We start from the raw sequence: 17,033 nt of genomic DNA, 5'->3' as shown, positions 1-17,033 counted from the left end.
CGATAGCCTACAGAATTTATCTATGAGTTTAATTTGTTTAAAAAATACAAATTAGTTCCAAGACCAAGTCTGCATTTTAAAAAAGGAGAGAGTGTTTGGAAGAGAAGTCCGCATTTCACTTTGCTGATGCCTATTGATGAACTATGACAGATTCAGGCTTTGATCACCTGAAAGTGAAAGTTTATGTGAGTAAACTGAATATATTTTATTTGAAAACATTCCAGATTAATAATGTTGTCTTGTTTTAATATACTCGCTTATTAATTAATTTTTGTTCAATTTCTAATGAAAAATATATATATCTGTTTATAGGCCTATATTTATAAATATCTTACTATAGGCCTACATAATATTTCAGTTTAAACGTATGGACAGATTCATTGTGATGTAGATTTCATAAATATATAATGACACTGAAGAATGAACAACGCAATCATTTTGGACCCATCATTTAGTCTGATTTAACTTAGATGGTAAAAGAATAGTGGCTTCGGATGAGAGGAGTTCACCATAATGTCAAAGGAAGCATAGGAATAATTGCACAACAGAGACCAAATTGATATGATGCAATAGTTTCATTTTAAATAATGGGTCAGTGGCCTTTTTTCGTAATGCTGACTCACGATGATGATATTATCCACGGTCTGAACGTTATGAAAGTTGCACTGTGACATGAAATGTAAAAGTGACATCATAGTTTAGAAACTCCAGAGCACTGGCCACTCATTGGCTCGAATGCTTGATTGATGTATAACGCGGCCAATCAGAAGCCCAAATACGAAAGCTCATCTCACGATTAAAAGCAAATGTAAAAAACTTATTCTTGCTGTGCAAATTTTGGCTAAAATTCATATTGCGCCGCTTTCGAACTCATTTAAGCAAAGATTTTCATGATTTGCAGCCTGTGGCGTCCCATTGTTTTGTGGACACTGTCATTCTCCTGAAAGTACCTAAATAGTGCAGAATCACACCGGCATACGTTGGAGCTTTTACTGCGCATGCTCGACGCGCAATGTCCAGCCTTGCCAAGACCTGCCCCTATTCTTCACCAATGAACGGAACGGGCAAATTTACAAGCGGTATAAGCGTTACACTATGGCCGAGACGGACAGTGACAGCTTGCGAACGAGATGTTGACAAAACATTGAAGATCTGCTAAATGCAACGTTGGCCCCCAAACGAGAAAGTCTTCGATTCTACCGAATCAGGTACAGTGCCATAATATTCTGTGGCAGCCGCATGGGCCCGGCTACGTGCATGCCGTCCTTGGTTGAATGTGCATACTTAAAAGATGCTTATATTATAAATTCGCATGTCTAATAGAAAATAATATTAGGCTAAGTCTGCAAAACGGTAGTCGCTATAAAAATCGTTAAAAGCGAAACATAAATTGCATTCGAGCAAGTGTGACAGCGGTCATGTCAGAAACAATCCGCAATGGATCCTCTCTGTAGCCAGACTTGACAGATGGTGCGGACACACCGCATTTCTTGCTGCCATTGGAATTATTTTGCTGTATTATTTAAAGAGCTTGAAATAAGACTTTTCCGTACTGCTGCCTCTTTCCATAGCTGGCATAATTTTACTCGTTCTTGCTGTCGCCATTTATTGGGCTTCATTTGATATATCAGCCCATGTCTATTTAAAAAAGGAGCAATGAGACATTACTTATTTTTAAACCTTTTTTTGCAGGTGTTGTAAAAACCGTTGGGAGTGAAGCTACCGGGAAGCTGGCGACAGATATTGGGGAAGACAGATCTGCTTATCGGAACTGCGAGCGATAACGCACGAGCTCTTTGGAGTAAAGACTGATTTAACGACCGGAATATAGGAATATGAAACATGGAAACAGCATCATTCGCGAAACAGCCCGAGCTCACTCTTCATCATGTGCACTTATTTGCCCTTTTTGGAAAATATTTAATCCGGTAATTGTATGTGGTACACAGTATTGTACACTATTTACTAGTATTGAGCTGTTTTTGTAAGTGATTATTTGTAGTGCATCATCTCACTCGGGATATGGATATTTGGACTTGGCTGCGTTGAAGGGACCCGCTGCCTGCCTGTCCATCATAATGGATCAAGATGATAACCAAGAACCTTTGCATGCCCTTTACGGGCCTAACCGGATGCGGCCGTCATCGTACAGGGCACTGCGAAGTGCTGTGTCCAGCCTGGCAAGAATCGATGATTTTTTCTGTGAAAAAATCGGTTCCGGGTTCTTCTCAGAAGTGTTTAAGGTAACCTTTCCTCTTTTTACACTGTAAAAAATTATTTTCATGTTGTGTTATAACAACATTTTTTCTTTTGAACTTAAATAACTAATGTGGTTCAGATAACATAATATTTTGAGTTTCTGTTGATTAAACCAATCGCCTTCATTGTATTAACTAATTTCAATGAACTCAAAATTTTAAGGCAACCAGGTAACTTACGTTTTTTAAGTTAAACCAACAATACTTTTTTACAGTGTATCTACACAGGACCATCCACTTTCGTAGGCTTATTGCAGTGGTCATGCTTTGCCTTATAGATGGTTGCACCTTTTGATTTTAAACGACTTTAAGTTTGGGATGAAAGCAGAGGAGTTTGCATGATTTGAACAACCCATGGATACCATAAATAATTATGATCATCAACAAAGTTCAGGAAGCTAGCGGAGTCAATTAAAAATGGCATTGACTGCATAATTTTTAAACGGATATTCACACTTATCAACTTAAATTTTTTTAATGTTTTATTATTATTATTATTTTATGTCTACCAGTAAATTACTCTATTTGGTGGGTCTCTAATAGCACCCAACAGTGATAATCACGGTAAAGTAAGTTATTTAATGTGTTGTTTGATAATTTCTCAACCTTTTAATATAGAAGTGAGAAATAATATTAAATGTATTAAACAATAATGATTGTTATTATTGATAATCATTATGGTTAATATTAACAGCAACAATAATATTAATAATAATTCAAAATTAATATTAAGTTTTTATGGTTTAGCATCGTGAACATTTCAATATCGTGCCAAAAATGCCTGTGTATTTAAAGGATTAGTTCACTTTCAAATGAAAATTAGCCCAAGCTTTACTCACCCTCAAGCCATCCTAGGTGTATATGACTTTCTTCTTTCTGATGAACACCATTGTAGAAATATTAATAAATATCCTGAGGCATCCGAGCTTTATAATGGCAGTGAACAGTCACGAGTATGAGCTGAAGAAAGTGCTTCCATCCACATCCATCTATCATAAACATGTGCTCCATGGGGTTAATAAAGGCCTTATGAAACGAAGCGATGCGTTTGTGGGAAAAGAAAATATCCATATGAAGTAAAATATCTAGCTTCCGCCAGACTGCCTTCCATATTCAACGTACGAAGAAAGTGTAAAACTCTTGCAGTTCAAAAAGCTTACACTACGTCCTACGCCTTCCCTATTCAACTTACGGAACTGACTCGACGCCAGGTTACACTTTCTTCGTCCGTTGAATACAGAAGGCTGTATGGCGGAAGCTAGATATTTTACTTTATAACTTGTTAAATATGGATATTTTTTTTACACAAACGCATCACTTTGCTTCAGAAGGCCTTTATTAACCCCCTGGAGCCGTGTGGAGTACGTTTATGATGGATGGATGTGGATGGAGGTACTTCATACTTGTGAATCCTGTTCACTGCTATTAGAAAGCTTGGATGTGTCAGGATATTTTTTTAAATATCTCAGATTGTGTTCATCAGTAAGAAGAAAGTCATGTACACCTAGGATGGCTTGAGGGTGAGTAAAGCTTGAGCTAATTTTCATTTGAAAGTGAACTAGTCCTTTAAAAAAACAAACAAACATAGGTCCTAAAGTCTCATGAACTACAGTGTGTAATAGCTTTAGTTATCACTGCTTCTCAATCATCTTGTGTTGTATATAATAGAACAGTGTCATACGTGTCCATGTTAAGAGCAACAGTGTCTGTGATTAATGATAAGACAGGTCGGTTCCACTCGACAGCATAATCAGATTACCAACCTGCCCTAATCTGTCTGCTTCATCACAGAGGGGTATGTGTGTGTTTGTTGGCCCATGTCTGCGTCGACTGTCTCAAGTCAAAAATATTACTTTCATGTAAAAGTTTTTGTGTTTATCAACAGTTGGCAGCTCTGGTTTTCTTCTTGAAAGCAGATAATAAAAAAATATTTTGGGTTATTTGTTTAAAAAATAATTTTGATGCAAGTAAAGTTCAAACCGTCCCAAATTTAATAATTAACAAAAATAGTAGACACTCATTTTATACTTTTTAAGAATGTTATAATATTACAGCTATTTAGTACTTGTTGTTTATTCTTAATTAGTGGTTAGTTACATCAGTATTACAGATATTGTTTTATGCTATGTGAGCATAACTAATAGGCCTCATAACTCATAATAATATGTGACACATGACTTATTGATCTCTATAAATAAAGAAAAACAGCTGTTTTGGCACAGATTCTGCAAAAAGCTGTGCATCTAACTTTTAAGAAATTTAATGTTTCATGAAAGTGGTTTGTGCCATTTCAAGTAAACTGTCATTTGTCTTTTTTCCTTTTTCAAAGTCAGCATTTATTAAAACATTTTGGAACAAAATGGTATCTTAAAAGAATTACGTCTGACTGACAAATTACTCTTTGTTAAGGGACAGAGTATGAAATATGAATTATTGTTGTAGTTATAAATCAAAGTCAGTCCGATATCTGATTTATACACGTGGGATGATGAATGCTGTGGTGTTTGGTGTTGGATCATGTGTGGGAGTGGGTGAAGCCCATGTTAAGTTTTGCGTGTGACGTCGTATCTTGGAATCCAGCTGGTTAGGTGGGATGACGGGAAATCCAGAAAGCCTATTAGTGCCTAATGACTATTAATACTCAGCATACTGCACTGGATCTCTGTCTTACTCTCTCACACTAATACGAACCAAAAAGCCATATTTAATTCAGACGCAAAGTGAACTGTATTATTGTACATAAAAATCTCAGCATCTCTATCCACCACTACATTCTCTATCCTCAATTCCTCTATTTGCCTCACATTAAATGGCGTACTTCAGAGTAATTCTGCTTGTAGGGCCAGAAAATCAATCTATAGATTTAACTCCTCTATTGGAGTATATATATGCTGTGTTCAGTATATTGCAATTATAGAAATACAATCACAGAAAAAATAATCTTCTGTGGAAAAATTACATTATTAATATACACTGATCAGGCATAACATTATGACCACTGACAGGTGAAGTGAATAACTCTGATCATTTTTTCATCACGGCACCTGTTATTGGTTTGGATATATCAGGAAGCAAGTGAAAATTTTGTCCTCAAAGTTGATGTGTTAGAAGCAGGAAAAATGGGCAAGCGTATGGATTTGAGCGAGTTTGACAAGGACCAAATTGTGATGGCTAGATGACTGGGTCAGAGCATCTCCAAAACTGCAGCTCTTGTGGGGTGTTCCCGGTCTGCAGTGGTCAGTATCTATCAAAAGTGGTCCAAGGAAAGAACAGTGGTGAACCAGCGACAGGGTCATGGACGGCCAAGGCTCACTGATGCATGTGGGGAGCGAAGGCTGGCCCGTGTGGTCTGATCTAACAGATGAGCTAATGTAGCTCAGATTGCTCAAGAAGTGAATGCTGGTTCTGATAGAAAGGCGTCAGAATACACAGTGCATCGCAGTTTGTTCTGTATGGGACTGCATAGCCGCAGACCAGTCAGGGTGCCCATGCTGACCGCTGTCCACTGCCGAAAGTACCAACAGTGGGCACGTCAGCATCAGAACTGGACCACGGAGCAATAGAAGAAGGTGGCCTGGTCTGATGAATCACGTTTTCTTTTACATCACGTGGATGGCCGGGTGCGTGTGCGTTGCTTACCTGGGTAACACATGGCACCAGGAAGCACTATGGGAAGAAGGCAATCCGGCGGAGGCAGTGTGATGCTTTGGGCAATGTTCTGCTGGGAAACCTTGGGTCCTGCCATCCATGTGGATGTTACTTTGACACATACCACCTACCTAAGCATTGTTGCAGACTATGTACACCCTTTCATAGAAATGGTATTCCCTGGTGGCTGTGGCCTCTTTCAGCAGGGTAATGCGCCCTGCCACAAAGCAAAAATGGTATAGGAATGGTATGAGGAGCACAACAACGAGTTTCAGGTGTTGACTTGGCCTCCAAATTCCCCAGATCTCAATCCAATCGAGCATCTGTGGGATGTGCTGAACAAACAAGTCTGAACAAGCAACTTACAGGACTTAAAGGATCTGCTGCTAACATCTTGGTGCCAGATACCACAGCACACCTTCAGGGGTCGAATGGAGTCCATGCCTCGATGGGTCAGAGCTGTTTTGGCAGCAAAAAGGGGACCAACACAATATTAGGAAGGTGGTCATAATGTTATGCCTGATCGGTGTATACTGCCTTACCTTCTTTGACAAAAGAAAACTTTATATTATCAACTGCAGAGGTGCCCAAACTGTTTACTACAAAGGGCCTAAAATCAAACTTGTTTGAGTGCCATAGGCTGAAAGTAAATGTTGCATTATATCCACTTATTTTATATTAAAAAGGACATTTTACAAAAATGTTAACGCAAAAAGATTAATTAGAACTGAAATTATGTTTCAGTGGTATGTTTTTCCCACCCTCTTGTGATATGGCATGGAGGGCCAAATCAAAGATCCTTGACCCTAGTTTGGGCATCTCTGGTCTACTACATGTATCATACAAAAGATTTATTTTTAGTAGTGTTAGTGAATCTGTGTGTGTGTGTGTGTGTGTGTGGATCAGGTATTTCCTACATAATACCAAAAATTGATTTTGTGGGGACATTTTTGGTCCCCATGAGGAAACAGCTTATAAATCATACAAAATGATCTTTTTTGAAAATGTAAAAATGCAGAAGGTTTTCTGTTATGGGTAGGGTTAGGGGATAGAATATACAACTTTGTCATCTGAAGACCCAAGTTTGATTTGAAGATGAAAAACAGTATAAAAAACATTGTCTATGTGCGTGTGTATTCTGCAGGTGCAGCACAGGATCACAGGGCAGGTGATGGCTCTGAAGATGAACACAATGGCCAGTAACAAAGCTAACATGCTGAGAGAGGTGCAACTCATGAACCGCCTTTGCCACCCCAACATCCTCAGGTGTGGCACTCACCATTCTTTCCTCTCTTTTCTTAACAAAAATTAGGGAGTACTTCTTTCTGTATGCATGGAATGCTTTAAAACATGGGGGAATTATCCAAGGTTAAGATGCATATTCACAAAAGGAATGCAAAAATGTAAATAAATAATAATAATAATAATAATTTCAATACTCACCTTGATGTCTTTCTTAGGTTTTTGGGTGTATGTGTTCATGAAGGACAGCTTCACGCTCTTACAGAGGTAAGACATTGCACAGAAATTCAGACTACAGGAGTTAATCCTCATCTGGTTGATGTGATAATAACTGTAATGTGACCACATTTACAGTACATAAATGGGGGCAACCTGGAGCAGCTGCTGGACAGTGACATATATCTTTCATGGACTGTGAGGATAGATCTCTCTCTGGACATTGCAAGAGGGCTGCAATATCTACACAGCAAGGGCATTTTCCACCGAGATCTTACGTCTAAGGTACAGACACAATTTCAATGCACTTATTTATTCTACCAGCACTAGGGTTGCCAATTTGAGCAAAGGAAAATAAGGGACAATCTTGGTTCTTTATAGGAAAATAATGGACAATATAAAGGACACTCAAAATATTTGTACTGTACCATGTAGCGTATGTCATTTCAGGCTCTGTTTGCACCTGGTATTAAGATGCGTTTTGGTCGATTGGCTCACAAATTAACAATGCTAAATACAGGTGTAAATGGGGAGTAAAACGTTTTGAGCTTGTCCACTTTCGACCACTTCCAGAGGGGGTCGAAAATGCATTTGACCGGATTGCTTTCGTAGTGTAAACGCTCATGTGGTCAGATGCGTTCGAACAGAGCAAAAGACTGCCTACTCTCCTCTTACTTACCTAATGTGTAAACATTATGGAAAGCGTGCTAGTCAGATGGGATTTAAACTTTGGCAGCTGAAGACACAAGTTTGGTTTAAAGATGAAAAATGTACCAAGCACAATGTTCTCTCACCATTCTTTATTTCTAACACGTACTCACCACGTTCGGCCGGTCTTGCGGCTGTCAGAGAAGAAACAAAAGCTGCTGCTATCGTGTGTTTTTCTGTTGTCTCCGTGCTCGTTCGTATGTAAATTGCGCAAGCTTATTTTGTTTATTAGATTGAAAAATCTGAAAAACCCCCTACATTTAGCCGCCCATAGACCCTCCCCTTGAAGAAATCAGGACAGAAGTGGTTGAAAGTGGACAAAAGAGATGGATTAAAATACCAGGAGTAAACAGTAATGTGTCTCCCTCGTCTACTTGTAATCTGATCAACCAAAACACATCTTAATACCAGGTGTAAACAGGGCCTCAGTGTTTGCAGTTAAGTGTGCAATTGTTTTGCCTGAATTAAATGCTAGAAAGGAAATCTCTGACAGGAAACATTTGTTTTGCTTAACCTGTTTATGAACAATAAATATTATTATTATAATAAATATTTAATTGAAAAATAGGGATTAAATACAGATACAGGTTTTATTGTACTATGCAAAAAAAAGTTTTGTTAGTTGGGTTCATAATTTCTTCGTATGACAGCATGGCCAAAAATTATGTCTGCACAATTTGGCGTGTTTTATTGCGTTATCACAGATAAAACAATACACTCCATGCACGACGACGCAATATGCTTAGAAAATCTTTAGCAAATTTTTAATCATTTAAATAAAGGGTGAAGAAGTAAATTTACATAGGCTGGATATTACTTTTGGCCACTACTGTTGATATATATGTATATATGCATTGTTGTGTGAAAAATAAAGTACACCCTTTTGAATTCTATGTCATCTGGTCCTTGGCAGGTCTTAAAACTTCAGATGAACAACAATACATGACATATTACACCGTGTAATGGTTTATTTAACAAAACCTAGGCCAAAACGATGAAGCCATGTGTAACAAACTAAGTACACCCTTACTGCTTTGATAGGTATTAAGAGGGTAAGTAGCAGTCAGGCACTGCTAATCAAATGTCTTTGATTAACTGATCATCAGCAAGTGCGATAAAAGCAGAAGTTTTGTCAGTTTGCTGGTCTAGAGCATTCAGGTGTGTGTTAGCACAATGCCAAGGAGAAAAGACATCAGCAATGATCTTAGAGAAGCAATTGTGGTCCCACTTTATATTAAGTGATAATATATAATATATTATAAAAAATAAATATATCCCATCTAATATAAAGTGTGACCGCAATTGTTGCTGCCCATCAATCTAGGAAGGGTTACAAGGCCATTTCCAAGCAATTTGAAGTCCAACATTCTACAGTGAGGAAGATTATTCACAAGTGGAAAACATTCAAGACAGTTGCCAATCTTCCCAGGTGTGGACGTCCCAGCAAATTCACCCCAGGTTCAGACCGTGTACTGCTCAGAGAAAAAACCAAGAGCTACATCTCAGATTCTGCAGGTCTCAGTTAACATGTTAAATGTTAAAGTTCATGACAGTACAATTAGAAAAAGACTAAACAAGTATGGTCTGTTTGGAAGGGTTGCCAGGAGAAAGCTTCTTCTCTTTAAAAAGAACACAGCAGCACGGCTTAGGTTTGCAAAGTTGCAACTGAACAAACCACAAGACTTCTGGAACAGTGTCCTTTGGACAGACGAGACCAAAGATGAGATGTTTGGCCATAAACCATCTTGCAGTCATTGAGTCGACCATGAACTCCTTTGTATACCAAAGTATTCTAGAGTCAAATGTAAGGCTATCTGTCCGACAGCTAAAGCTTGGCCGAAATTGTGTCATGCAACAGGACAATGATCCCAAGAACACCAGCAAATCTACAACAAAAGCTGAAAATAAAAAAAATCAAGGTGTTGCAGTAACTCAGTCGAAGTCCAGACTTCATCCTGACTGAAATGCTGTGGCAAGAGCTATGCATAAACAGATGCCCGCAAACCTCAATTAACTGAAGCAATGTTGTAAAGAGTAGTGGGCCAAAATGTGAGAGACTGATAAAGTCATATAGAAAACAATTACTTCAATTTATTGCTACTAAAGGTGGTTCTACAAGCTATTGGGGTTCAGTGTACTTAGTTTGTCACACATGGCTTCTCCATTTTGGCTTTATTTTTGTTAAATAAATAATGAAAGTTTAATATGTCATTGTGTTGTTGTTCATCTTAAGTTGTATTTAATTAATTTTAAGACCTGCTAAAGACCATAAGATTTTTATGTCCTGATACGTAAAACCATAGAATTCAACAGGGTTGAATGACTGTCTGCATTCGGCCAAACTGATTTGCTGATATCAAAACATGGATGGTGAAACAGAAATGCCACTAATAACAAGTCTCATTAGCTGTGAAGTGGGAGTGATCAGCCGACAGAGAATTCTGCTTGGTTTTAAAGTCTTCCACAAACTGCTATTGATATATGTATGGTTTCTCATATTCAGGTGAGCATAAGCAAAATTCCTTTAAAACTAGGTGGTCAAACAACATTATTTATTATATACCCTAGACTACACTACTGCCTATACAGGACAATCTGCTTTTCATATTGGTTTAATGTGAAGAAAAAAAAAGAAAGTCTACTCACTGTGCTTGCTGCAAATTGTTACTGTTATTGGACAGAAAAAAGGCTGGAAGGTTAAGACTGTACAAAATATTAAAATATACACTCTGACACATTATTCTTTTACAGAATTGTCTGGTGCGTTGTGACAATGGTGCTTTTACAGCTGTGGTTGGGGACTTTGGGCTGGCAGAGAAAATCCCTGATTATAGGTTAGTGCATCCCTTATCTTATAACAGAAATTATACAGATTTATGACACACATTTAACCCAGAAATACAAGCAGAAGTATGACACTTATCTGGGAAGACTATATTCAGAATGCCATTCCAAACATCCATTACAACTCAATTACTGACTAAAGAGATGCATAAAATGTTTGTCTTGCTTGTCTACAGTGATGGTGTTGAAAAGCAACCCTTAGCAGTTGTGGGCTCCCCCTACTGGATGGCTCCAGAAATGTTAAGAGGAGAGCTGTACAATGAGAAGGTATCCTGTCTTTGAAAACTAACAAATCACCGTCCAATTCTGCTCATGTGCTTGTGTAACTTTATTTATGTAATTTTCATACCATAGGCGGATGTCTTTTCATATGGAATAATCCTTTGTGAGATTATTGCTCGAATTGAGGCTGACCCAGATATCCTCCCACGGACAGAGGTACATCATGAAACACAGAATCAAACATAGAATCAAGAAGCTTGTTTACCAGATATAGATCAAGCCTAGAGTTTCTGTGAAAAATCACATAATAGCTAAATTTAATCAAAGACAAAAACTTTGGAAAACTTTGTCTTTTTCTAGTCTATTAGAAAGTCTATTGTTTAGGTAATTTCAAGTTTGTCTATGTGTGTATTTCTATTCTGTTTCTGAACAATGCATGTCTGAAGATTCCTGATCAGTGTAATACATATGAAATACAATTTTTCTGTTTGACTGTAGGATTTTGGACTGGATGTAGACACCTTTGGGCATATGGTGGGAGACTGTCCACCTTCATTCCTTTGCCTGGCTGTCAATTGCTGCAATGTAAGCTACATACCCAAACAAACAATCAAACTAAATTCAAAAACACATAGAACTGTATGAAACTGTTCATGTTATTCACTCAGTTTTTTTTGTTTGTTTGTTTGTTTGTTTTTAAATAAATAAATATAAAACATTATGTGTTTTATATCTATGTCTATGGTAGATGAGTGCAGACAGTCGTCCCGCCTTCTCTGAAATAGTAGTGACACTTGAGAGGATCGAGAGAGAAAGAGTGAAGACTGAAGTTCCAGTCATCCTAGGTAAGTGTATGTTACAAATAACATAGGCATTAATTAAAGAAATAAATAATTGATTTTAAGCCCACATACATATTTATACACTACCGTTCAAAGGTGTGGGGTCAGATTTTTTCTAAAGAAATTAATCACAGTTACACTTTATTTTAGAGTGCCATAGTTACACTGTACCTAAATAAGTACTAAGTAATATTAATTAACTACATGTACCTACTATAGAGTTACAGTTAGGGTTAGGGTTTGGTTTAGGGTTAGTTACTTGTAATTATGCATAATTTACTGTTATTACTATAGTAAGAACATGAAGTAATGTGTAACTACAGCACTGTAAAATAAAGTGTTACCATACTTTTATTCATCAAGGATGCATTAAATTGATCAAAAGTGACAGTAAAGACATTTATAATATTACAAAAGATTTCTATTTGAAATAAATGGTGTTCTGAAAAAAAAAAATCTATATTTTTCCACAAATAATACAATGATTTCTGAAGGATCATGTGACACTGAAGAGTAATGATGCTGAACAGTCAGCTTTGCCATCACAGGAATAAATTACATTTTAAAATTAAAAACGGTTATTTTAAATGGTAATAATATTTCACAAAATTACTGATTTTACTGTATTTTTGATCAAATAAAGCATTTTAAAAAAAACTCTTATTAACCCAAAACTTTTCAATGGTTGTATACATTATATGCAAATTTAAAATACACTTTTTAAAAAACGTATTAATTATAGGCTCTATTTTTACAACACTTTCTTTTCCACTCTTAAAGAAATAATGTCATTGTTGTGGTTTCCTCAGAACCCATTGCCATTGACGTCAGCCCGTATAGGAGAAGAAGCTCACCATGCTATCCTGGTGACCAGCGGCTATCACGTAGTCAGTCAGACGTATTGCCCCCTGCCACATCACCATGTTTAGGCACGCCTGCACGGGTCAACCCATTCTCTCTTCGTCAAGACCTCAACGGTGGTCGCATCAAGCTGTTCGACACCCCTAGCAAATCTGTCATCTCTCTTACCTTTACCCTTCCACCACCTCCAGACCCTTGTGCCTCCCCACCACTAAACAGGAGCCCGGGGCTCAGAGGACCCCCTCGAAGGTGTCGATCCCTGCCATGCACCCCCGATCTGGGTCGACAGCCACTCTTACGGGACCAAGAGTACCGGAAAGAGGAAGAGGTGGAGAGAAATAAAGAACTGGGAGATGGAATGAAAGAGAAAGAGGAGGAAGGACGGCAAGATGCGGTGGAGGACTCAGGCCTGGTTCTGGACTTAGAAATGGTGTCTTTAGAACGGGTAGAAGAGGAGGAGGAAGAGGTGGAGAAGGAGGGCCTGAGCCTCACAGAGCCCATGGACTGTAGTAGTTCGCCTGACACAGCAGAAGGAAACGTGTCAGGAAAGCGGCTTATTAGCGGTTCTTCTTATTCCCCGTCCTTACAGTCCAATGGTTGGGCTACGCCCATCTCTAACGGACCACCGTTATTACCTCCCCTTCCCCGTTTGGACAACAACAATGGACTGCTGAGGCCTGGGCGGCCGTTTGCATGGGCTAGACTGAATGGATACCGAGGCCCCGCCCCGGAGCTTTTGCCGCCCACTAACGAACAAGACGATGTTATGTCATGTCCGGCCTGCTGTCTAGCTGGGTTCAGCTTCCCTTCCTTGTGCCTGCGTAGAGCTCCTCCCTCGCGCCGTGGACCCCCACGACGAACTTACAGGAACTTCAACAAAGGGGAAACGTCTGCAGCCACAGCAAAAGGACTGCTCTGTTGGGGAGCAACAGGTCTGGCTCCATCCAGTACAACCTGTGAGCCAGGGTTACCTCTGCCAGAGGCCCAGACCTAAAGATGACCACTGCAACATCTCAGAAACTGCTCAATATTTACAATGCAACACAGTCAGGCCGCATCCCTGATGTCAGTATGGTTATCTTACTGGATGCAGTGTGGGTTGAAATAGTGAAATAGAGGGATAGTTCACCCAAAAAATGAAAATTCTGTGAAACACAAAAGATGTTCAGACAGTGGGTTAGTAAATCATTTTCTAGGGCTGCACATTACATCGAAATAAATTCGACTTTGCGATATGCCTTAGTGTGATTGTCAAATTGCGCAGGCTGCAATTTAATTAAATAAATATATGCACTACCGGTTTCAGACCGAAAGCATGTGTGTAAATTAACACAGTGCCACGCTTTACTCTGAAAATGGCAGTGCATATATTTATTTGCTGGCAACTCGCCAAAATAAAACCTTGATAGTTTAAAGTAAAGTAACTTATTTGCATCTTAGTTACTTTGAAGTAACTAAGATGCAAATATTAGTATAATAATTTGATGGTTTTACTATAAAATAGAATTATTTTTATTAAATACTCATTTTTTTTATTTTACAGTACAATACTATTATTACCATATATTATTTAATAATAATCAATTAACAAAACATGACAAAAACAGTGGGAATGAGGCCAATGCAAACTCAAGTGGAAAGAGATCTGTTAGCTTTATAGTTACTGATACAGGTTTGAGTACGTTATTGAAAACACCCAAAAATTTTTTACGTTTTCCCAAATTGTTCAGCCTTTAAAAGAATGGTTCACACTCAAAAAAGTCTACAGAGTTTTATTTTTTCAGCTTTTTAAAGGTGCAATGTGTTCATTTTAGGAGGATCTATTGACAGAAATGCAATATAATATACATAACTGTTTTCAGTGGTGTATAAAGACCTTACATACTGAACTATTATGTTTTTATTACCTTAAAATGAACCATTTGTATCTACATACACCGCGGGTCCCCTTACATGTTAAGTCATATTTCTATAGTAGCCCTAAACAGACAAACTGCTCTACAGAGTGTATTTGCTTGACCTGAAACTCTCTGCTGTTTCAGATGACAACATTTTTGTCCTGTGTTGGCTTCTCTATATTGCAATTCGCAACCTCACCGCTAGGTGCCGCTAAAATTTACACACTGCACCTTTAAATTGTTTTTATTTTCTATGCAAATGCACTCCCCTACAAAATCACCCCATTCATTTTAAATGATAAATTCTTTGCAAATATAGTTATATAAGTCATCAGCTGAAAATTTAAAATCGCAATATATATCTTTTTTTGTGCAGTCCTGGAGTTTTCTGTTTTGAGTGAACTATACCTTCAAATGTGTGCATAAGATACACACAAGTTAAAAGTGAGAAATGAAAGGCATGCTGGTTCCATAGTGCCAGTTCTTTATCATGGTCTTTTTTTATTACTGTAATTCAGAATAACTTATATCATCACTGTACAATACTGTCTGCTTTTTATTGGGTGCTCTTTTTGGCTCCATAAATGTTTGATTGACTCAAAGCCACTGTGTTTAAAATGAAAAGAAGAAAAAAACTGTGTTTATAATAAGGGAGACCTATGTGAAAATAGTGGCATGTCAAGCATTTTAAGTGTATATATCATGTATTTATTTATTAGATAAGCATTCCTCTGAAAGACTGAGTGCTCTTCACTTTGCTGTGAGGGTGTGTGATGCTGGGTTCTGCTGTCAGACATTTGTTGATACATTTTTTGTGATACACATGTATGTTTAGATGCAGTGTATGCAGTAAATCATGGTAATTCTGTAAAATGTACTGTTTAATAGGAATTTTTTTGAAAACGTTTGAGTTTTACACAAATGAAGATGTGTAGGAGTGCCTGTAGAGGATAGCAGTATTAATTTTTTTATTACCTCCCTCTAGTGGTCAGGAGGACACGCTCTTGTTAGATCACTGCTGCTGTTGTTATTTAAAAAAAACAGGTTCCTCTCACACTAGTCATGTTTGAGGACATTTACCTTCACGTTTGATATAGTTCAGATTTTGGTGATGTTCAAGGTATGGAATTGTATTTAAAAAAGCAAAAGAGCATCTTGCACAAAGTGTTTTCTGATGCCACTGACATTTACTCATGACAGTTATATGACATACCCCAACACATGTCAACAAATCTGCTTTGTGTTTCAGTCTGAGAAGATTTTTGCATTACTTTATTATGCAGAATCTCAGACAGTCTGTAATGCTGAATTACACCTCAGAAATACATCCACTGAATTTCCTCATGCTTGTCAACGTACTTCTGCTTATGAGATGAGCTTAGGAAGTTTCTGCATGCTGAGTACTGTACAAAAGAGTGATCTGTACATATTAATGCATGACAATAGGCAAGAAGCTGTCTAGCACATTAAAACTTCCCTTCATACTGGCATCAGAGGTGAAGATGTCTCAAGGCGTTTTGTCTTATTCTGATCTGAATTCAGATGAGATATGAATGCAATAAGTGCTCTTGATTTAAGCAGTAAGTTATATTTCTTATAGTTTGGCGAGTGAAATGTTGAAATGAATTAACTTGTTATAAGTTCTTGAAAAGTATGTTTTCTATACTAATCTGTGAATTATAGAATTGGGCGATAAAACTTAGAAAGCTGATAATGAAATATATAGTTTTCCATGCACACAAGAGAACTGTAATATATACAGCACAGACATTGAGAACTTGCCTCCTTTCTGTCAGTGATGAAGTGATGTTATAGCAGATGGGGCATGGATGGATTTGTAAGGTCCATGTTACTGTATAAAGATCTGTTTCTTTCTAAGGGAGAACCTCTTTCTCTGAAAACAAAGCACTTATTACTATGATTACTGTTTTTAGTTCTGGGGAACAGCAGCTTTAATACATGTCAACGAGTTGTTATTTATGAAAATGTCATGAAATAAAAAAAGATTGAATGTAGAAACTCATTTTTCAGACTCATCTTTTATCTAGGTTGTTATATTCTGGGTTGTTTTGTTTAAAGAAGAAAAATATGTATCTGCCATATTAAAACATTTTTACTGTCAGTCTTGTTCCCATTTGATAATTTTGTTGAGAGTATAGCGAGAGAGTGGGAACCGGATTGGATCCTGCGTATAAACACAACAGCTCTTCTGTGGGTTAATATGGCACTGTCGGTTATGGCTCTTCACAATGCTTGACAGTTTTATGATTCAGATTTGTAGCTATTACTATTTC

The 17,033-nt window shown here is 37.7% G+C and overlaps 1 protein-coding gene across 1 annotated transcript; it reads left to right on the top strand.

The window, feature by feature from the left end:
• The first annotated feature begins 1,002 nt into the window (after positions 1-1,002).
• tesk1a (testis associated actin remodelling kinase 1a) lies at positions 1,003-16,762 on the top strand. Its single transcript, XM_051901835.1, has 11 exons — positions 1,003-1,208; positions 1,693-2,243; positions 7,051-7,172; positions 7,367-7,415; positions 7,503-7,649; positions 10,824-10,906; positions 11,093-11,183; positions 11,271-11,354; positions 11,637-11,723; positions 11,887-11,983; positions 12,790-16,762. The coding sequence occupies exons 2-11, from the start codon at positions 2,079-2,081 to the stop codon at positions 13,833-13,835; spliced, it is 1,971 nt and encodes a 656-aa protein (XP_051757795.1). The 5' UTR covers positions 1,003-1,208; positions 1,693-2,078; the 3' UTR covers positions 13,836-16,762.
• The last annotated feature ends 271 nt before the right edge of the window (positions 16,763-17,033 follow it).

This window comes from Ctenopharyngodon idella, chromosome 1 (assembly GCF_019924925.1).
Source record: "Ctenopharyngodon idella isolate HZGC_01 chromosome 1, HZGC01, whole genome shotgun sequence".
Lineage (NCBI taxonomy): Eukaryota > Metazoa > Chordata > Actinopteri > Cypriniformes > Xenocyprididae > Ctenopharyngodon > Ctenopharyngodon idella.
Note: the sequence above shows the minus strand (reverse complement) of the source record. Positions and strands in the feature narration are given on the sequence as shown.

What these genes read in the sequence shown, in the direction of transcription:
- tesk1a (XM_051901835.1), top strand. Translation starts at nt 2,079, where the DNA reads ATGGATCAAGATGATAACCAAGAACCTTTGCATGCCCTTTACGGGCCT. An exon ending in AGCTTCACGCTCTTACAGAG is followed by an intron (nt 7,416 to 7,502) that starts GTAAGACATTGC and finishes CCACATTTACAG; the next exon opens with TACATAAATGGGGGCAACCT. An exon ending in TGAAGTTCCAGTCATCCTAG is followed by an intron (nt 11,984 to 12,789) that starts GTAAGTGTATGT and finishes TGGTTTCCTCAG; the next exon opens with AACCCATTGCCATTGACGTC.